At 38.1% G+C, this 23140-nt stretch overlaps 2 protein-coding genes across 3 annotated transcripts in view; both read left to right on the top strand.

The window, feature by feature from the left end:
* Window positions 1-3196, top strand: part of plekhm3 (pleckstrin homology domain containing, family M, member 3) — a 51335-nt gene extending 48139 nt beyond the window's left edge. For both annotated transcript variants that reach the window (XM_038297474.1, XM_038297475.1), the window contains exon 8: window positions 1199-3196. In XM_038297474.1, coding sequence (XP_038153402.1) covers window positions 1199-1361 — 163 coding nt within the window. In that variant the 3' untranslated portion in view covers window positions 1362-3196. The remainder of the gene's footprint in view (window positions 1-1198) is intronic.
* A 14261-nt stretch (window positions 3197-17457) lies between these two features.
* On the top strand, window positions 17458-20452 carry fzd5 (frizzled class receptor 5). The gene has a single exon (XM_038297439.1). The coding sequence runs from the start codon at window positions 18122-18124 to the stop codon at window positions 19853-19855; it is 1734 nt and encodes a 577-aa protein (XP_038153367.1). The 5' UTR covers window positions 17458-18121; the 3' UTR covers window positions 19856-20452.
* Window positions 20453-23140: the final 2688 nt, after the last annotated feature.

The raw sequence follows: 23140 nt of genomic DNA, 5'->3' as shown, positions 1-23140 counted from the left end.
GTTACATGTTTGAAAAATGTTATTTATTAAAATTAGTTGTTTTCTTTGGTTATTAATAATAAAATCCTTGTTATATAAAATGTTGAGGTAAGGTGATAATATGGACTTGTCTCTGAGCTTTCATTCTGCTTTTTGTTTGTAACCCCATCTGAATCAGAGGGAGAGGAGATTTTCTTCAACACAGTCTAGAATAGAGGTCATGGATTAGCGGACCAAGGTCTAGATCCAGACCCACCTGCTGAATAAACCAGACCCAACCTGATTTAAAACATTTATAAATGACAGCATGTAGTCCGATGGCAGTGTCTAACTTCACTTGCGCCGCTTCTCCTGTTAAGACGGTAAAGCCCTCCAGGGCGTCTGGGACCAGGCTGCATGTGATATAAATTAGCCAATGAGCTGCTGTCAGTCTGGGTCACTGCTGCTAAGCACTTTTAGACACAGCAGGCAAACCTGTGGCAAGCCGGGAAAGAAGGGGAAGATGATGAGAAAAAGACAGCAGAGAAAGTGTGGACTGCTGGAAGAACTGAGGTGAACTGGTGAAAGAAAAGTGAAATGGTGTGCTCAAAGATGACCCTGCACATTTTGAGTATGTTTGGCTCAACCTGCTGCTGTGAAACAAGATTCTCCACCATGAAGATAATCAAAAATAAATATGGATCCAAGCTCAAAATGAGCACCTTGATATGTGCTTTAGAATGGCTTAGTCTCCATTCAAACCCAGGTTTAAAGCCTTGCATACAGTTTCAATGGGGGGGTCAGATCCATCTTTTTCTGTCAATTTGAAAAGAGCCAAATGCCGACCGGTGTTTAGAAAACCTTCGTTAACCCGCTGATCCAGAGGCAGAGAGAGGCAGACAACAGGGAGATAAGAGCTGAACAGAAGCCATTCCTGGAAGACGCTGATCCGTGGTGTGGAACACACACATCCACAGGCACACCCAGCTGTTGAGCTGAGTGTTAAAGTGTGAGCAGATAACAGCTGGATCTGCTGTCCTGTAGACTCCGGCGGGCAGAACGGAGCAACAGCTCGGTGCAAATAGTCAATAAACCTGTTCAATGAAAAATCCTCCTGAAGTAGGGATCTGATATTTAATCCCAGGGTTTTGTATTTTGTCTACAAATATCTTTTAATGCTACATTATGAAGAGGGAATTTTGCTGTTTGAGTATTAACATCAGTTTTTGCTGGCTGACAGGTGTGACGGCTGCAGCGCTGTTTTCCACGCAGAGTGTCGACAGAAAGCACAGCCTTGTCCTCGCTGCGTCCGCAGAGAGCTCCACCACAAGAGGCCGTCATCCTTCTGGTCGCCTGACGATGACAGCCCTGGCTGCTTTCACATGCCTTACCAAGACACCTGAGGTCCGCCTCGTTAAGAGAGGCCGGGAGAGCCGAAGGGCCCGTCGAGAGGCCGCCACCCAGGACAAAGTGCCTGTGTTTCTAGTTTGTCTATCTGCAGGTTGGTGCTCGCTTCAGCTTTAACCACGGGACAGATGTAGCTGCAGAGCTCCCACCTGAGCTGAGCCTCCTTCGTCATACTCTAAAGAAGGGAAAAGAACCAACTGCTGCATAAGGCTTTAAAGGCCCAAGCCCTACTTACTTTTTAGTCACCTCTTCCCCTTTAAATGTTCTTATCCCTCTTTCATTTACCTTCTAATCCAGGATAAACACAGCAAATCAGAGCTGATAAGAGCAGAAAGTCGAACTGCACCAGCTTTGCTGCTTGTAACTTCTTACAGTTGAAATTATTACTCAGCATACGAAAAGCTGGAACAAAGCACAACACCTGCTGCTTTGCTGACATGACAAAACACAGATGCTTTTTGAACCAATTTCATACATTCATTGCAAAATATTGGGTAAAAAATGATTAATTGTGGATTGAAAAGAATATTTAATGTATATCTGCTCTTAAGTGCTATAAGCCTACCAAGAATATCACTGCACACTGTAGCCTCAAGTATACAGAATAAGTAAAAAAAAATGTTAATGGGTGAGTTATGTTTGCGTGTTTATCTTAAAAGCAATACTCTGGTGCTCCTAGGAATAATAAAGGTTGGCAGTAATCTTCCTCCTTTTTATACTCTGCATCAAACGGGTCAGAAGCAGTCCTGAAAAGGGTGAAAAAGATAGATTTTTACTTTACATTCTAGTTTAAATTAAACTTAATTTTGATTTGCCACATCAAAAGATCTGTTTTTGTCAACTTTTTTTATTTATTTTCTGTCAAAATTTCTGTCTGGGTCTGGTTTAAAAACCACACTAGACACTGGGATTTCTTTTTATGAATTTCTACTAAGAAAATAAAGGTTTCATGGATCCCGACTTATGTAGGAACTTAACGTTTTGTTATGGGGTTCATTTAGCTGTGCAAGATGCCACAAAAGCAGTGAAGTAGCCTTTAGCACCACCGCTAGTTACAGAAACCTAAATGGGTTTTTTGTGCTCAAGTATCCAGAATTTTCTTCTTTTTTTTTTTTTTCTCTTTCTATAATCCCCCAAATTTTGTGGCGAATTTCTGAGCTTCACTTTTCAGGTAACCTGGACTACTCATTCAGAATATTTATTCTAGCCTTCAATTAGCGTCTTTAGCTTAGCTAGCTTTACAATGAAAACAGTCGTGTCTGTGCCTATGTCATGGTAAATGTAGATCCTTAACTTGACTTCACGATTCCAACATTTTTAACAAATTGTTGCGTGACAAAAGGAGGAATTTTGTGGTGATATTTTCAGCCTTCCTGTTAACTGCTGAAAGTGTTCCTCTCTCTCACAGCCTGAATAAACAGCAGATGTGTATCGACGTGTTGTAGAAAGTACAGTTTCCTTCTAATAGCTTCTGCTCTGGGCTTGTTTTTTAAGCTTCTATTTAGAAGTTAAGGCTAATTGATCTGAAAATAAAGCAAAAACAAAAAACTGTGTCCAAAGACGACCCTAAAAGAATTTCTTCTGACTTGTGACCGAGTTAAAACTTCCCATTAATGACCAGTTTTTACATGAAGACCGATTACAGAAGGCTGGCAGAAAAGTTATTGCTCACTGTATTGAAAACATAAAAAGCTGCAAATGTACAGTTACTTGGAAAAAATATCAGGACAAAACCAGTACTGTATATAAAATTGTTGTCAAAAGTTATAATCAAACTCATTGAGTCAATGATTTGATTTTCCTATTAAAAGCTACTATATATGATGTTTATTAAAAAAAAACGTAATGTTAATAAATGCAAATGATTGCTGTGATTGCAAAAAAGCTACTGACTGATTAATCACGTCCATTTTAAATGAAATAAAACAATTTTCTTCACTTCGTACCAATGTTGAAATGCAATCAAACTTTAAAAGTTAGTCACTGGGCAAACTGTCCTGACTGGAAGATAAGAAGGGCAATAATTGACTGGAACTCCTCTCATTGCTGCCGCTCCTCTCCCGTGATTCTACTTCCTGTTGTGCTTTACTCGTGTATAGTCTATCAGACTTGATAGCGGCTTTAGCTTTTAGTATCTCTATGCAAACTAGATGGCCTTTTAATACCCCCCCTCCCCCCACCACCAATGCTCCATCTGTACAAAAGCACTGCAGCTATTTAATCCGTGCTGTTTTAAACCCGAATTTCGGGAAATTTTGAGTCACCTGATTGTTTTATTTTTAGTGAATGAAAACCACGATGATTGGAAAATATTAAAGTAATTGTTTGTCCTATTATTTTGAACACACCATACAGCTCCATTAAAAAAGGCAGGAACAACGTAATTTTTCTGCCGGAAAAAAATAATCCTAAAGATTGACAGCAAATTCCAGAGATGGATTACTGGACTGTTTTTGTTTTTACTAGTAGGCGATTAGCTGCTGATACCACTGCTACATAGTTTTTTGTTTGTTTGTTTGCAATGAATTGAAAATATAATGCTGCCAGACTGATTTATCCGCTCCTGCTTAGTTTGAGCCATAGAAAAATTTCAGCTTTGAAACTCACTAATTTGAAAATCACAGGGTCCTGTGCATTCTGCCATTTTGTCCTTTAAAGCCCCTTTCCCACTGAAATCAGCAGGTTAAAGCAGGTTTTTCAAACATGAGTTGATCTGTTAACAATTGTCATTTGGTTTCCTTCTCATTGACAAAAAAACTGGGTCCTACCCCTCGCTGGCTCGCCGCTGCGTGTTCGATGCCGTCACATTGGATAAGCTTTGATGATTTCCCCAGTCCAACAGACATCAGGGAAGTAAACAATGGAGAGAAACATATGAGGAAGCCGGGGCGTAATAATTGTTCTCTATTGTTTCACTCTTATATCTGTCCAAATCACTCTTACCGGAGCTGTGCCATGTTTATTGAATGTAAACAGATTTGATTTGGCTTCTTAGATCAGCCACCACCAGCGGCGTGTGTTGATGTTCGTACGTTGCGCTCAATGGTATCACATAAATTAGCGGGTTGATCCGGGTCTAATGTTCCATCAGTATGCTCATCAGAGCAGAGACATTTCAAGGCAATTTTTAACATGGCTCGCCTGCCGAGTCTTTTGACACGGGTCAGTGAGCCGTTCCCACTGCCACTAAAAGTCAATTGTTCCCAGATTTAAACGTTTTTAAAGGGTTTTTCGCCCAGTGGGAAAGAGGCATTAGATGTTATCTTTCGACCTGACTTCCTTCAATGTTTTATTAGTCAGTTGGTCTAAATGGAGATCAGAACATCACTAAATGAGATTGAAGGGTAATTGAAGTTTAAAAATAATCTTTTTTCTAAAATAAAAATCATACATCAAATTTACAAAATTCGCCTTAATTTATGAGAAGAATTACCTACCAGGATAAAGAAACTGCTATCCTATGAGTTTGGGACAGGATATGCTGTGGTGTGCCTCCAGGTGCAAGCGGAAGAAGTCGGGGTGGTAAAGCTGCAAAATGGCAGATATACTTGTTTTCCTTAACATTAATGTTTTTTTGTTTTTTCTCATTCGAATGAAACAAGCTACTGTTGAAATTAAAGTGTTTTTTTTGTTCATTGCTGAATTATTGTGCTGCTTTGGGTATGTTGCTTTGGGTTGCATTGTTCCATCAAATTGTATTATTTATTCGTGTTTTGGAGCCTGGAAGGGTTTTCATGCGACTGTATGTTTGTTTGCACTGATTGCATTCAGTGTTAAAAACTAAGCCATCAATACCCACCTCAGTTGGAAAGACAGAACTTTAGTTTTACTTCTGGTCTGAGCCCAAAACGCATATTAGTCATTTATAACAGTATGGTGTTAAAGTATTAGAATATTTCAATGAAGTGTGTTTAGGGAATGCTCATGATGCATTTAGAGGGAATAATCTGGCTCTAAATTTTGTCTTCATCCAAAATAAACAGGCTGTCTTTAGATGATCAGGAGGATCGTTGGTTTTTTTGTTTGTCTGTGTTTTGAATGATAGTTTGAGCTTATTTGTAAAAGTCGTCCTGTAAGTTTCCCAGTATTAAAGAACATAGGTTCCAGTACTCGTATATAATCCTGAAATACCTGCTGGGCTCCATATTTTGCAGCTAAAGATGCCAGAATTGTGCATCAGATCAGATGTTCTTTCATTTATTTCATTTTTATTTATAGAATTGTTTTTTTGTTTTAACAAAGTTGGTGATTTTTGTTGCTGTTGCACTATTTTTTAAGGGTACCCGATCATGTTATGTGTTTATTATGTTGGACTGTGAATTGTTTTATTTCAGTTATCATTCTGAGACAGAAAGGCTAAGATTTAGTAATATAATGGCTAAAAAACATAGTTTTTTCTTTCAGTTTTCTGGAGATTGTTGTTTACAAGTACATTTTACAGTATTTAAGGAGAGTAAATGGAATTCAGCTCTGTGCACTTTTTACGTGATTTTATGTCTGATTTGTTTGTTTGTTTGTTTGTTTTTTGCAGCCAAAGTCTTATGCAAAAACATGGAGAGGTTTTTGATCAAATCAGCTCATCCTCATGTCTGGTTCTGTTTGAACTGATCCACTGATGCCAATAAAAACAAACGTATAATAGCAAATTGGTGTTTTTTTTATGTTTTATTCTTGATTTGTCTCTTACGTATTCATTTTTTCACCCCTCATTACTGGGAAACATTATTTAATAAAAGAAAAAAATAGCAGATCTTACAGTGTTATGGTCAAGTAACCTTAATTTCTAGATTTTTTTCCCCCCTAAAGATGTTCCTTATTGTTTTCGCTTACTAGCCCTCTAAATGTTGATCAAATTGATCCAAAATTTTAAAAAATTAAAAAGCGAAAAAGATCACTTTGCTACATTTTTTTTAACCTTTATTTAACCAGAAAAAAAATCCCACCGAGATTAAAAACATCTTTTTCAAGGGAGGCCTGGCCAAGAGGCAGCAAAGTTACATAAAAAACATAGATACATTAGAATAAATGACAGGTACATCAAAAAAAGAAAAAAAAAAATGTATATCAAGTAAAACAATTACAGATCATTGAGGCTGCTTCAAATTCTTTTACTGAAGACAGATCTAGAGAATTTTTCACTAGAGTCAGGATGCATTTAAATTTTCAAAAGATTTGAAGCTGTTTTTGATTTTATAACAAAAAGCTGATCTACAGTCACATGATTTTATCAGTTGTAGTGAATAAGACATTAATTCTGTGTAAAACAATGAACTCAGGTTAACAAACATTTTCTGAATTAAACCATCTGCTTGACTTTGGGCAGAGTTTTTTTTACTAGAGCAGCTCACATTCTGGACTCCACTACTCCATCTATGAATGCATATTCTTTGTCAACTATTAGAGAAACATTAAGAAAATAGCTGTTTTATAGCAATGGAGAATTTATATTCAAGAAGTGATGTTTGAAAAAAATATCATTACAAATTTATTTTCTCTTTGTAACTTTAAATACAGATTGAAGTTGCTTACTGGTCATGATCTGAAATGGCAAAATCTGCTGCTTAACTTTGACACTTTGCTGTAATCTATCCAAATAGAACTAATTTTAGATGTATGCAGCTTAGGCAAACCTAAAAGATAGATGGTAAACAAGAGGAAAACCTGTGAGTAGTTGTGAAATATTTAGGATATGTCAGGATCACTTAGAGCAGGATAACGTACAGAAACGCATCCGTGGTCCCCAGGATGATGATGATGTTCTCATCCTGCTTTTGGAAGGTTTGCATCACCCAGAGACTTGATCTTTGCAATCAGCAAAGGAACAGTTTGATCATTCTTAAGAGGACATCAGCATGAAGAAATGCAGGTTAACAAGCTTTGAAAGACAAAAAAATCACCAAAAATAAAATGTTAGACTTCTTTTCAGGTTGGAGCACAATGGACCACAAACATTTGAGTAGAATTACATCTGAGATCATTAAAGCATGAATCTGACTGTATGATCTGGTTGAATTGTCTCTGTTCTATGCCTTCAGATTACATGTATTTTGAATTGGTGTTCTACAAATAAATTGAATATAAATATATATATATATATATATATATATATATATATATATATATATATATATATATATATATATATATATATATATATATATATATATATATATATATATATATATATATATATATATATATATATATATATATATATATATATATATATATATTGTACTTATAAAGCTCCTTTAACATTGGGTCATAAATCCACTCATGGATGCATATTTACACACTGCTCCAGGCAGCCACTGCTGTCCTGGGTCACACTAAGAGAAGACATGTTGTACACATGCATCACCTGTGTGGTGCCTGACCCCCATCAGTAGACAATGCAGGGGAAGTGTTTTGCTCAAGGATGCAACAACGGAAGCAGACAGAGCTGGTTTTCAAACCGGCAACCCTTCTGCATCCTTTGCCACTGTCCCTCTAATTTAGAAAGAGAAAGCTGTGAAGATTTATTTTACCTTGCTCTTCTCATTTTAAAGCATTTAATGCTTTAAAATGAATAATACTTTTTTCTGAAATAAGGACTTTAGTTCACTGAGCTGTACTTATTTTTCTATTTAGCAGAGGTAAGAAGTTTCTATCATCTCTGGTTCTTACCCCTGAGTGCATAGCCCACTGACCCAGACTGAGATTCTATTCAGGGGATCAGGTAGGATTTGCAGATAGATGCTTTAAATGCATTAGATGATATAGGCCAAGTTTGTTTATATAGTTCATTTCAGTACCATGACAAGTCAAAGTGTTGCACAACAGTGGCATAAAGGTAAGACAAATAAAGAAAAAAGGATGTGAAACCACAAAAATTATTTAAATTTTAAATTTTCTGAGACTTTTATTTCTGTATTATTAGTAAGCTATTCATAATAATAACAAATATATGCTTGAATTATGTAAATTGGTGCACTTCATCTATATATCAGTTTCCCTTTCTATGAGTGATGACATGCAGATCCTTAAAAATGTACTTTAACCCTTTAAAGACAATTGTATCGTATTTGATACATACATTTTTAAGACCTCTACATCATCAGTGTTATACTTTTATTCTTGAAAACCATGACTTACACAATAAGATGCATGTAGTGAACAGAAAACTTTTAAAGATTATAGAGAAATGCCTTATGTATCAAATTTGATGCAAATAAATGATCAAATTTAACTTCTACAAAATTACTTTTTTGATGTCATTTGTCAGAAAGTTTAATGAAAACTCTAATAAGAAAAGGATTAAGACAAGAACTCAAGTTTATTCTCATCTTTTCTCCGCTTCTCGACTTTTCTAATCATATAACAAAGAAACAGGGTGCAGCTAAAATGAGCATGTTTTACCACCACAGTTGACACTTTTAGGTTAAACTAATAAAGAATTACCTATACATTAAAAATACAATGAATATAACACATAATGTATGTTAATTAAGAGATTTCTTTGTGTTTTAAAGACAATCGGGTTGTTTTACACAGCTGCTTGCTTTTTAGTCGTATGTTTAATTTCTTTTTTTTTTTAAACAGAACGGACATAGTTTTATTTATAAGGCACCAAATTGACAGCATTTTATTTCAAGGCACGTTACTGAGTTCAATCAAATCATACAGACTGATTAAATGTTTTCCGTGGAAACCACATTTAAATAAAATATTCATATTAAATTCTTTAACATGATTAAAAGATATTCAGCTGTTAGGCACCTAATTTAAAGAGATGTTAAAGTCCTCATTTCCATCATCTGAAAAAATATATAAATTGCATTTACTTTATGTTCATTTATTCAGGGTAGAGAAATATTTTTCTTTCTGTAGAGTAAATATGATCTACTATGAGTCAATTTTTCCAAGCATTTGTAAAACAAGGTAACATGAGATCAGGTCAAGAAAAATCCCCCGAGGTAAGCTAGTCATACCTATAGTTAGGGAAATCCCTAAGAAAGGTTAAACAGCTGTAACTGCGAAAAAACAGGCAAGATGGTCACCCGAGATTATTCTTGCCTCCTCAAACAAAATTGAAATAAGTAAAATTAAAAATGTAAGAATTACTGTTTGAGAGATTTTGGGTGTACACTGGAGAAAATCAAAATCTAGATGTCATTTTTTTCTTAGAATAGGTGCATTTATTCTAGGATTGAGGAAGTAAAAGAGACATTTTGCCAATGGAACAAGACAATTTACATTTAAAATAAGAAAAGACAATTGCATTGTCTTTTTCGAGTGCATATTATCTAATTATCTTATTTTATGAGTAAAAATACTCATTCCATTGGCAAACTACCTCGTTTACCTACTCAAATTAAGGGAAAATACACTTGATTTAAGAAATGTTTAGTTAATTCTAGATCGTTTTTCCAGTGTACTGCCAGTAAAGCTAAAAAGATTTCTAAACTTTTTCCACACCTTTAACTGTAGTGTCATATAAAGACAGGCAGAAATAGAGGGGTCCTCAATTATTCTGTGTAGCAGAGGGAGCCGGGAGTTAATCTCTTATGCACATAATAATACTGAGACATCAGTTACAGGAAACGTCTTTAATGCTCTCAGATCATTTCAGTGAGAACTTTTCATTGTGCTTCATTTATGAGAGAAGCCAAGCTGAGTCCAGTTGCCACCCTTTGGAGAGCCCTAAATTTACATTAATCTGCACACAGCAGATAGGCATTACGTTATGACTGCTTGCAGGGGAATCACAAAGATTAGTTATCATTGTTGCACCTGTCTGAAGCCTGCAGACCCGGTTCATGGGTGTCTGAGGCCTGTTGATGTATGTGGGGAGTGGTGTGTATGCTGTTAACCTCAGGAACATGTAGCTCTGGGATGCAGTACAGGTGGAAGTGGTGTGATGGTTTGAGTCATTATCTGATGGAAAATACGGTAAGCCCTGTAATCCATGGGACACTGGGCATGTTAGAGCACTGGATCCCTCCTGTGCAGTACAGTACACTCAAGTAAAAGTTAATCAGTTATTTCACTTAAATACAAGGAAGGATAGCAGTGCAAAATGTTACTCAAATAAAAGTAAAAATGCCCATGGCAAAACTTTAAATAAAAGTTACTTTGTTACTTTTTTGTAAGCAGAAAAAGATCCTTCTGGTTCATTTCATTAAGGAAAAACTAAGACATTAACCCTAAACTGTTCATTAATAGTTACAAGTTGTGATAAATAAGAGGTGAAATTAAAATGTAAAAAAAAAAACATTGAACTAATTTTGCACCAACAAAGATTACATCTTTTGACACGCTTTATCCCAAGCGGGGTCAGGAGGGGTGCTGGTGCCTATCTCCAGCTGTCTATGGGCGAGAGGTACACCCTGGACATGTCACTAGTCCATCACAGGGCAACACAGAGACCAACAGGACAAACAACCATTCACACACAAGGAGGATTTGGAGAAGCCAATTAACCTAACAGTCATGTTTTGGACTGTGGGAGGAAGCCGGAGTACCCGGAGAGAACCCACGCATGCTCAGGGAGAACATGCAAACTCCATGCAGAAAGACCCCCCGGCTAGGAATCAGACCCGCAACCTTCTTGCTGCAAGGCAGCAGTGCTATCCACTGCTCCACTGAGCAGCCCCACCGACAAAGATTTAAATGATAAAATGTTCCGTGCTTATATAGCCCTTTATTTTCTTCCTGTTTTCAAGTTATTAATAAACACAATCACACGTTGATGCTTACATTGTGTTGTAGATTTCTATTTTTGTTGCATTGTTCAGAAATGTCTAAATGCATACCCAAATCTTATTCTGTTTTTGGCTAACTGACTTAAATAGGTATTCAGGGTTTGAGAACGATTTAGACGATTGAGAAACATTTATTTTTTATATTCTGTGGACCTCCCTGCATTGACTAGCATTAGGCATAGTGATGGACCCTTTGTTGGTGCTCTGGGAGCTGGATACATCCTGCCTTATGTGGCACAAGTATTCAGACAGTCCCTGGAGGATGACAGGAGTGAAACAGTTGACTGGCCTCCACACCAATCCAACTGGAATCCATGTTTGGGTCCATCCAACGCCACCAGGTTTCACCTCAGCGCTGCTCAGGTCAGGATCTAGAAGATTCCAACAGGACACCATCGTTCAACTCATTAGGCCCCAATATCAGGCATGTTAACAAGCACCTGGGGGCCATAAAACCTGACAGGTACCATTTTAAGTTGCTGAAGGGACATTTCTAACAAACTGAACCAGGCTGCTGCATCAGTTTTTCAGTTTCACTTGATTTCGGGTTAAGCCAGTCCTTAAAATCTGGTTTCATACTCTAGGTGGAATTCAACCGTTTATTTTAGGCCTGCATGGCTGAGGGCACATCTTCATGTTCAAAGTTTTCCCTTAATTTTTCAGCAGCGTCTGTACATGTGTGGATAAGAGGTGTGCGTTCACCTTTCCAAGCGAATCTGGACGGTTTATGAGAGAGCATAAGGCTCGGAGTCTGAACCGTTTGTCTTTTATGTACGTCGAGCTGCAGCCGCAAATTGAACCTGAGTGTCGACCGCGCTTAATTGTCATCGCCAATTAGTGCATTGTGAGACAGCCACAATGGATCAACTGTAGTGAGCAGAACGAAGTCCTTTGTGCTTCTCCAGTGGCCTGCGAGCCAGTCAAGACTGATTTGAGGGGCCTGGATGAAGATGGATCAGAAATGCCACCCTAAATGAAAACAAAAGACAGTTTAAGGAGGAAAAGCGGGATGAAGGGAGGCAAACGAGGAGGAGGTGGGGAGAGGGAGGATGTGGACAGCAGTTAGAGAGGAGGGAATAACCGCGTCGGCACGCACACACAAATTACCCCCTCACGTTATTTAGTGAGGTTCTACACAAAAGCTGGAAGGCAGTGTTCCCTCTGACCTGGTTATTCAGAGGCTTGATTGAAGCTTTCAGCAGGTTGCAGCCGAGCTGACTGCTTCTATGCTTTAATAACTATCAAATGTTTGCATCTATTTAACTACATTTACTTTAAAAACAAAGTTTTCTATGAAAAGTTTTGTAAAACCATTAACAAATATTTGAAGTTTGTTTTGTGTGCTGAGTTCAAACAAGCTCCAGGTCTCTGCATGTCCCTGACATGAACGTGGGAGAGGAAAACACGTCTAACGCAGCACATCGGAGCCTCGCGCTCTATTTCAGATCACTGCCGAATAAAAGGCCTAAAGGTTACCTCGGGTCAAAGATAAAGCCTAGTTGTAAATCAAAATCTGAAAAGTGTGGCTTGTGTTTGTTTTCAGCCTCCTGAAGTCTTTGACAAACTGACACTTTGTTGAACCGTATTTACTGTGACGACAGCTGCATGTCTCTCTGCCAGCTTCGCATAATACAGTTTTATTTTTTTCTACTTTTGCTCATTGCTCTTTGGAAATATAATAAGCATAACGGGAAAAAAGTTGATGTTTCTCAGGAGATTTTGATCTAAACCAGTTCATTGTAGCTGATGGTTGTTTTCCTGCCAGGAGGAGAATCTCTACATCTGCCCTATTAACAGATTCTACAGCTTTTCTTTCAGGATTTCCCCTCGTTAGATTCAATTCATCTTTGCAGTAACGTTCCTGTCTGCTGAAAAGCAGCGTCATTCGTATCATGATGCAGCCATCACCTTATTTTACAAAAAAAAAAGATGCAGTGTTAGTTTTCTGCCACACAGTGATTTGGATTTATGCATTTATGCTAAAATGTTACGTTTTGATCTCATTGGGCCCAGATGGTCACTGAGTTTATTTTACTGCTTCTGTCAAAAAAAAAAAGAAGTAATAGGCTTAGATCTTCATTACTCTCTTTCCATATATTCCATTATGGATTTGCAAGTTCTCCATGAAATGTGCAAAGTTTAGGATATTGTGTTAAAACTTAGTCATGCTCACAGCAACCTCTCTGATGTTCTCTTAATGATGATGTTTGTTCTTTAATTTTCTCTTAAAAAAGCAAACATCTGAGGCCTTCAAATAACAGCTGGATTTATACTGGGATTAACCCTTTATAGGGCAAGTTACCATTTTTAATCACTTGCATCCTCCTTACAAATGGAGTCGTCCCCCCGTCACTCAGTGAGGTCTAGAAGCACAAGATCTATATCCAGCCATTCAGCAAAGATCCTGCTACATGGATGTATATCTTATTTTGACATTTGACCAATAAGATGAGCCTTTGATATATTACCTACTGTAAATTAAGTTGAAAAAAAAAAGTGAATTTAAGGTAAAAAGGTAAAAAGCTTAAAAATAAAGTTAAAAAGTTAATAAGCCTAGTTAACAATTATATTCAGGTTTATAAACTAAAAGATGTAACTCTGAGTGCCTTCTTAAAGGTTAAATAACACACCAGTACACTCTTATATTTAGCTGTTTATTTTCTATTTTAAAAATCTTATAAGTAAGTTTTACTAAAAAAAAAAAAAAAAAAAAAAAACGAAAATAATTTTGCATAGCTAAGATGATTTACATCAAATTTAAATGAAGTTTCCCCATGTATGCAAAGTCCAGACGTGTGTGGATATAAGTTGTCTCTTTATGTGACCGTATGGTAACGCAGGTCACATCTCCCTCCTTGTGTTCCATCTCAAGTTTTAGTCAAACAAGCTTTGCACCTGAGAAAATCCCTACACTCAATCACATGTATGTTCGCACACAAACACACACTCTGCACGTGTATTCTTATGCACAAAAGACTAATTCCCTTTAGGCTTCAAACTCAAACTCACTGTTTACTTTCATCTGTCAGAGTGACCTGAGTGAAGGTAAATCAGAGCCTGGAGAGTCTCCTCCTGGCTGATATGCTGAGCACACACACCCTCGCTGCTCAAACACACCTTCGGAGACCTTTGTCCCCTGAGAGAGCGTTGTGACCTTTGTCCGACGTGAAAGGCTGAGTTAGATGTTAAGGGGAAAGGTTCAGTTACTGAGCAACACAGATTGGTTTGCCCTTAGTCTGTTCTTATAAAGCATTGCAGCTAAATTCCCTGTAATCTGTTTAACACATATGAATGATTGAATGAGAGCAGTTCAATCTGTGTTCTGCAAAAAAACAACACAGACTGTTATGTGTATAAAGGGTGTTTTTTTCGTAATTGTTGCTCTAAATTCTGTAAATTTGCAACTGCTTGTTATCTCCTTAATAAAGCTCGTTATAATAATATAAGATTTCAACCATGATTTGGTTTGATTGACATATAATCTGCTTTATGTTAAACCAATTTAACTTTTTAACATTTAATAGAAACATATAATGAAATATTAAACATCTTTCCAGGACCAATAAAATATGATCATCTACTTTTCTTTTCAATTTTTCTTTTTTGTTTTGTTAAATGAATTATTTAACAAAACGGCTTTAGCTTGATTTGGGAGCTGCAGTTACTAATTCTATTTTATACCATAAAAAACAAGTCATTGCAAGGATTTTCACTTTTGGAAGATTAATAAAAAGAAGCTGCCTTTATGTAAATAAAAAAGATGGTTGGGATAAAAAAATAAAACACTTTACTATGTATTAAATACTGTTTTCAAAACACAAGAAGTGATCACTGAAACTTATCCCGCTACAAATCATTTTAGGCTTTAGTTTATGTTGCAGTTTTAGTCTGACTAAAAATGACAAAAAAAAGAGATATTTCAGCTCATTTAAGAGGAAATATTTAGTTATAAAAGTACTAGTGGTAGCTCATCTCACACATATTTATGTCTTTTGAGCTTTCTTTTATATTTTGTTAAGCTGCAAACTTTAATGTATTTCCAGCATTTCATTATTTTCCAGGGTTTTATTGTCATTACACTGTCAAAAGTACAGAGGAATGAAATGAACTCTCTGCATTTAACCCATCCCCTTGGGGCTTAGCACTTGAGCTAGACAACCACTATGAGTTCAACTTTTCTATAAGTGAAAAACACAAAGTAATGGAACATTGGGAAGTTAGAGGAGTGGAAATCCATAAAGTCCATAAGGTTTGTTGGAGAACATTAAACAAAGACAAAAGAACTTAGCAAAAAACTCAGAAGGGAAATTTAAAGCTGCACTGGTCCATCCATCCTGTAACATATCCAAGATATGTTTGGAACAAAACTAACATGGCACATCACCCTGAAGCTCCATCCCCATTGGGAGATACAGTGATGGCAGCAGGGGCGGAGCTAGATGGGGGGCCATAGCCACCATTAGCCAATCATTGGCCACCCCTACCATTTTTTCCCCTCTAATGGCTGCAGTAATGCTCTCAAGTGGAATATTCTAACTTATTTAAAAAAAAAATAAAAAATCATATGTTAACAGTTACTTGACAACAAAAACACTGTGATTAATTATGTACATAGTTATATTAACATTAAAGATGTTAGATAGTGAATTCCTGCTCTTTTCAGAACTGGATTTTGTCTAATTGGGTAAAGAGAAAATTATGTCTCTGATTTCACTGAAGATTCATCGGTGACTTGCAGAGATAAATAATTACTTTAATAACAAATAATACATTTACTGTAGATATTAGTACATGTAAATATTAATTTTATGCAGAACGATTATTGATAAAAGTAGGTAAGAGAATGAATAAGATGTTCGACCAAGAACTCAAGCCTAGAGTCTTAATTAAGAAAGGATAGATGATAAAATATATGTGTCTATTTATTAGAAAAAGCTGTAGGAAATTATAGTTTGTCTTTATTTAGAATATATGGACGTTGTGGTTGTTCCTTTTCCTTTTGGAAAGGTGTGGGTTGACTGTGAGGTTCTGGCACCTATCTGCTTCCAGCCACCCCTCAGTGTATGTTGGTTATTGCCTGGACACCCTTATAAAAATGTTCTGGCTACGCCTCTGTGTGGCAGCCTCATGCTTTGGGGTTTATCTCTTCAGCAGCAGCCAGTCAGAGTTAAATACAGCGACTTCCCAGAAGAAACATTTTACAGGCTTCAGACTGGAAACTAAGCCTTAAATGAATCATATCAGTGGCTGATAGGTTCATAAATAGAAGCTAATTTACATCTTTATTTAGGGCTTATTTGTATGTTGGGTTAATCTGGAGGATATTAAATATAAAATAGTGCCCATTTTCTGCTAACTTCAAAGCAACTTGTTGATGCTGGAAACATAATAGGTGACAGGGTGAAGCTGGGTTGTATGTAACATAACTTTCCTGCAAATCCTACTTTATAACTTAGAAGATTTTGTTAATTACAGTGATTTTACAGGACAAATTTAGTAAAGCTCTGCACAGAATTTGAAAGAGTGCAAATGATTCCTTTCTTAAAACAATCCTCACACAGTCCTATATATTTGTAAACTCTAAACAGAAAATTATACAATTATTGCTGTGGTTATTGATGTATAAAATGTGTTTATATGGAATTATACAATAAAAAAGATCTATATGTATGTGTGTTAAGTCTATTGAAAGCATCTTCATCAGGTGCCTTTAAGGTCTCCTGGGAACTCTCAGATCCTCAATATGAAGCAAGTCACTGCTGTGTTCACGTGCTTAAATTGTATACGGAAAAAAGATTGATTTCCTACGTTTTGAGAAATATTTAATTTTAAAAAAGAGAGAGAGGGCACCAAAATGCTTCTACATCTATTCCAGTTTTTTTTTTTATCCAAAGTTGATTAAACAATTACTCTAGATACTTTCTTATTTTATGTAGGTTATTTATAAGGTTAATTGTGGTTTTATGTTGTTTTGCAAAGGGAAACCCATCACCATGTGTTTCTTTATAAAGGTCTAGTTCACATATTTCTTGTTAAATTCTATTAAGAATTGCTGATTAATCTGAATATTGTTTACTTATCTGACATTATGTAAAAAAAATAAAATAAAAAATTATGCTATATCAGACATTCAGATGCATAAAAAGTAGGCTATATCTTTGAATTTAAAAGAGAGTGTCCTCCACCACATTAAATTCGTCACTGGCACATAGAAAAAATGCTAAACCAACTCCACCAAAAATAAAAAGTGTGAAGTCCAGAGTTGTGAGTGCGCCTCTAGTAGAATGGTGACATTTCCGACGCCCCTGAACGCAGCAGAGCCAGTGTTTGATGAGAAGGCGCCGCAGCTCCAGACGGACTTCAGTTCGTCCTCGGGCGCAGTGGAAGCGTAGCAAGCCACGCGTGGCCTTTACCAACCTGCACGGGAGAAGTTTTCACGCTGAGGAACTTCTGTCTTTCTTCATTGCCGTTCTGACTTTTTTTTTCCCACTCGCAGACCTGAGAAAGATCACTTTTAAGAAGTTGCTCAAGTCGCAGATGGAATAAACGCACCGAGAAAAACGCATCAAGTGGATTTTACGCACCTGCTTTCTCGTGCCTCATTTAAAAAGGAATATTTTTGGCTCATATTTACCAGCTGGTTAAACCACCTATATTTGATTTCACCACATTTTTTGTGGTTAACCCTGCACAGCCCTGATGATGTGACTCTTTTAGGCATACATGAGGAAAAGCAGCTGGTAAAAATGTTACAAGGCCGTTAAATTTATTGGAACGTGACCGCCGGATATGGACTTTCTCCGTAATGATTGCTGGAGATCTGGTGAATGATTGACAGCACGCAGGACTCTGCCACAACTGGCTTTACCATCTGATATCAACTTTAACCTTCAACAGGCTGCTTAGAACTTATCTTGGAGAAGATAAAGTTTCAGATGAACTTGGGTTAATTCAGCCCTGGTTTGTTGTAACTGATGTAAAGACGTTACCCTGATAACAGACTCATTTCATCCATGGCACCAGCAGTGAGACTCACACCATACAGCTTGATGCTGTTCCTGCTTTTTGTGATCTGGTCTCCTGGTTTCACATCTGGAGCCTCCAAGGACCTTGTTTGTGAGCCTATAACGGTTCCCATGTGTAAAGGCATTGGTTACAATTTGACCTACATGCCAAATCAATTCAATCATGACACCCAGGAGGAGGTGGGACTAGAGGTGCACCAGTTCTGGCCCCTGGTCCGCATCCGCTGCTCTCCAGACCTGCTCTTCTTCCTGTGCAGCATGTACACTCCGATCTGCCTGCCTGACTATAGAAAGCCTCTCCCCCCCTGCCGCTCTGTGTGCGAGCGGGCCAAACGAGGCTGCTCCCCCCTCATGAGCCAGTATGGCTTTGAGTGGCCGGAGAGGATGAGCTGTGAGCAGCTGCCCCAACTAGGCGACGAGACTCTGTGCATGGATCAGAACAGCAGTGAGACTACCACTCTGGCTCCTCCGTTCCCAAAGTCCACCCCTAAAGTCAGAACCAGACCTCCAAGCCCTTCGCAGTGTGACAGGGAGTGCCGCTGCAGGGACCCCCTGGTCCCCATCAAGCGAGAGTCCCACCCTCTGTACGGCAGAGTCCAAACTGGCCCTTTGCCGAACTGCGCCCAGCCCTGCCACCTGCCCTACTTCTCAGCAGATGAACGAGCCTTCACCAGCTTCTGGGTGGGAATCTGGTCAGTGCTCTGCTTCATCTCCACATTCACCACCGTAGCCACTTTCCTCATTGACATGGAGCGCTTCAAGTACCCAGAGAGGCCCATGATATTTCTGGCCGCCTGCTACCTCTTCGTCTCCTTGGGTTACATCATCCGTCTGGTTGCGGGTCACGAGCGGGTGGCTTGTGGCTCCAGCGGCCTCGGTGGAAACCAGCTGCACATCCTCTACGACGCTTCCGGCCCTGCTCTCTGCACCCTCGTCTTCCTGCTGGTGTATTTCTTTGGGATGGCCAGCTCCATCTGGTGGGTGGTACTGTCATTCACCTGGTTTCTCGCGGCGGGGATGAAGTGGGGCAGCGAGGCCATTGCTGGATACTCGCAGTATTTCCACCTGGCTGCATGGCTCATCCCTAGCGTCAAATCTATCGTTGTCCTTGCTCTCAGTTCCGTGGATGGGGACCCTGTCGCTGGAATCTGCTACGTCGGGAACCAGAGTCTGGAGAATCTTAGGGGATTTGTGATAGCTCCTCTTGTGGTCTACCTCTTCACTGGCTCGCTTTTCCTGCTGGCTGGTTTTATCTCTCTGTTCCGCATCAGGAGCATCATCAAACAAGGTGGCACTAAGACGGACAAACTGGAGCGACTGATGATCCGCATTGGGTTGTTCACAGTCCTGTACACGGTCCCTGCCACTATTGTGGTGGCCTGCCTGGTCTACGAGCAGCACTATCGACCCGGTTGGGAGCGAGCTTTGGCCTGCTCCTGCCTGTCGGAACGCCAGCGCTCGGGCTTTGGCCCAGACTATGCTGTCTTCATGCTCAAGTACTTCATGTGCTTAGTGGTGGGCATCACATCCGGAGTCTGGATTTGGTCGGGAAAAACTCTGGAGTCCTGGAAGAGATTTGTGGCCAGATGCTGCCCCTGCTGGCCTCAGAAGGTTACTGCACCACCTTCCATGTACAGTGAAGCCAGTACAGCCTTAACTGGGCACACTCGAACTGGGTTAACATCAGGGATCTATCAGAAAGCCCCTCCTTCGCATATATGAAGTCTGTGGCACTACCCAACATTTTAGAGACACTAAATGTGATTGTGGACAAGAACCGGAACTCTCTGTTTGCGTCGTTTTGCCCCAAATATAAATTATAAACAATGTACTAAACAGAAAGATTCAAAGCACGCAGAATGGGTAATAACTGTTCAACGAAAAGTGAAAAGAATATGTTTGAGGCTCTGAATATTGAGAAAATCTCTATAAGTGAATTTTTTGCACTGCAGCTGAGACACTTGACCAAATCGACTCTCTGTGAACAAAACAAGGCGATACTCCCTGAGGCAGACAGATATTCAAGCACTGGAAAAATAAAATATATATATATATTTATTGATGTACATACTTCAAATATTTGTTGTAAAGAAAAAACATGAGTTCAGTTTCTGTTAAAAAAAAGTTGATGGCCAAGTTATGTAAAGGAGAAATTGTCCATAAATGTGACGTGTTGGCTCTGTTTGAGTTGTGGTGCTCTGAATATTGTTGGAGATTCATTACTGTGACTGGAAACTTCATTTGTTTTGTCTATATAGTGCGCTCTAACACATCCTCTTTAGTTCTGTGAACTCATTAAAGTGTCTTTGTGAAAGGAGAGTCAGTTTTGTCTGTGTTGTGTGAAGAAACAGGAATGATCAGTTTAAACAGGATTTGGTCTTTAGCCCCACCTACTGGTGTTCAAAGGAACTGCTCACTCTGTTCTCTGGTGCAGGAACACCTCACAGATAAACAAACCTTCAGACCAGCCACATTTACTGTTATTGCAAAAGCTGTTCAATTAAGCTCTGAAGTTTTCTTACACCTTTTAAATTCAGTTTGGCCAAGTAATTTAATCTCTTTTTTCCTGATGGGAAATAAGACACTGATCTCCTGATAGTAATAAAATAATGCATAAGGTGTTTCGTGCTCTTTTAAATAATCTGGAATTGTATGGAATTCCATTCCATTACTTTTCTACTCAAATGAAGGGAAATCATACTTAGAGAAAAATGACAAACTTCTACTTTTGCACCCTCCTTTAAATGTTGAACAGTTTAATTCATGTTTCCACTATGACCACCACTCACATTTGTCTTTTTTAAGTCATTGAGGCTAGAAAAAGACCTCCTTACCATCCCTGTAATATTTAAATCACTCCAGAAGAAAAAAAAAGAAAGGGGGATTTTTTTTGGGAAGCATACATAGCCTAATTATTATAGTCTATTGACCTAAAGCCAAATGCATGGTATGGTTGTTAGATGTCAGGTACGCCGGTCATAGATCTTGACCAAGTTAAGGACTAATGCAGAGGACACATTTCCCTCTGGGATCAGCTCCATAGTCATGGTATTTTGTCTTTGATTTTATTTATTTTGCTTAGGCTACTCGTAAGCCCACAGCCCTCCAAATGGTGAAAGGGTGATATTATTGCCATTACTGTTAATATATAGTAGACATTTTTATATTTATTTTCAATTTGACAGCATTAAAAACTTTAGAATATGGATAAACAATGTCTATATACTGCCAGTGAAAAACGTAGACCTTATTTAAAGGTTTACGGATAAAACCTCTGGGACATGTTCAAGAGGTGGTGACTTCATGAAGCTCACTGACAGAATGCAAGAGGTGTGCATTAAGCTGTAATCAATTAAAAGTGGGTCTATGTTAAATAGAATCTAAAATATTAAATGTTTTGATACATATGTGATGTTTTCTGTTTAATTCTGCAAACCTTTGATTTATATTTCTGATATTTCCATCGTTTTTCAATAGGGAGAAGCCATTCAATGACAAAGGTGTGTGCTAACCTTTAATTGGTAGTTTATAAATACACAATATGTTTATATGTTTCATCTAAAATCAATTAAAAATGACTAGTAATTTACATATTTAAATTATATAGCTACAGATCTGCTCAAGTGGGTGATGCCATTACTGTCGGTTGTGTTGAATGAACGCGACATGCTTGATGCTTGGTTCAGGTGGTTTAGTGTACCGCTTCAGTAATATTGACTGGATTGTTAAATTATGGACATACTGTAGATTTCCATTCACATTGTGAAATAAAAACAGATGCTTATAAATGTGCCATAATGAGTACTTTCCCATGAGATTCTCAAATTGACTGGAGGAGTATGTTTGCTCTCAGCAGCAGACAGTATTTCAAGGCAATGAATAGTAGTTTATATATGGAAACATTTTTAGGTCAATTATAGATTTAAATATAAATGAATAAAGAGTGATAAACTAACTTTAACACAAATATCTGCACAAATGGATTTCTAACTCAAATAACTTTGCATGTTGCTTTTGCAACTTTTTCTACTCCACTTCTTCCTTCCACTAATCTTTACTCAGGGCATCCAGTTCCTTTCCGTTTGGCAGGAAAGCAATTGTGTCAATGACTAATGACCAAACAAACCACACAAAGGTGCAACGGCAGTTATCCCTGTTGTTTTGAAAGTCCAAAACTTTGCTAGAATGCATCAGTCTGGATGTAAAACTTCTAAAAGGAGTAAATCTCCACCACAGCCCAAAGTAGGATTTTATTTTTTGTTTTAAAAATGTTAGCTTAGCTGCTGCTAGATGGCTTCTACCAGATATTAATCCCAGATCACATCTGTTTTTTTAGATGCAGCATAAAACCAACAGACCATACATTTGTCACATGATTAGTGTTTATTTAAAATACTCCATTTGCAAATTTGTCTTTTCATTACAAAGAAAAATTTCACAGCTAGTAGCCTACATAGTAAGCAAAAAGGAGAGGGTCGTCTGTCAGGCTTTTGTTCCCTCCGTTTCCACGTCATGTTGTCGAACAAAGGAGGCTTCTGAAGGTGGGGAGATCTGAAAGGGTTTAAAAACAAAGCTAGACGGGGGGGGGGGGGGGGGGGGGGGGGGGGGGGGTAGCATTTCATCATCCAAAATCAAAAGGTTCACGTGTATAGATGGCGTTCCAACTACCCAGCACTTGGCACTCCTGATTCCTGACACACAGCAGCTGACTGGAGTTACTGAGCTCTGTTACTTCCACAATCTCCTTTAGAGTATCACCAGTTACATAATCTGTTAGAAAACATCTTCAATTATAAAACAATAAAAAGAAATTCAAGTAAATTTGAAAGAAACTCAAATTTACTGCACTGTGCTAAAGTCTTGAGTTATCCTTCATTTCTCAGTCCTCTTTCCACCAAGGACAGATCTTTGAGAAAGATGGTAACGTGGTCTTGATCGCAGTTCATTGGTCCCAAAATGCTAACATGGCATCTTTGGACACTGGCTGCCTTTTTTTCCCACTTTTAA

The sequence above is a fragment of the Cyprinodon tularosa genome, unplaced genomic scaffold (assembly GCF_016077235.1).
Source record: "Cyprinodon tularosa strain WSP-4 unplaced genomic scaffold, ASM1607723v1 ctg388, whole genome shotgun sequence".
Taxonomy (NCBI): Eukaryota; Metazoa; Chordata; class Actinopteri; order Cyprinodontiformes; family Cyprinodontidae; genus Cyprinodon; species Cyprinodon tularosa.
The sequence above is the reverse complement of the archived record's forward strand: the minus strand, read 5'-3'. Positions and strand labels throughout refer to the sequence as shown.

Coding starts and splice junctions, on each gene's coding strand:
- fzd5 (XM_038297439.1), top strand. CDS start 18,122: ATGGCACCAGCAGTGAGACTCACACCATACAGCTTGATGCTGTTCCTG.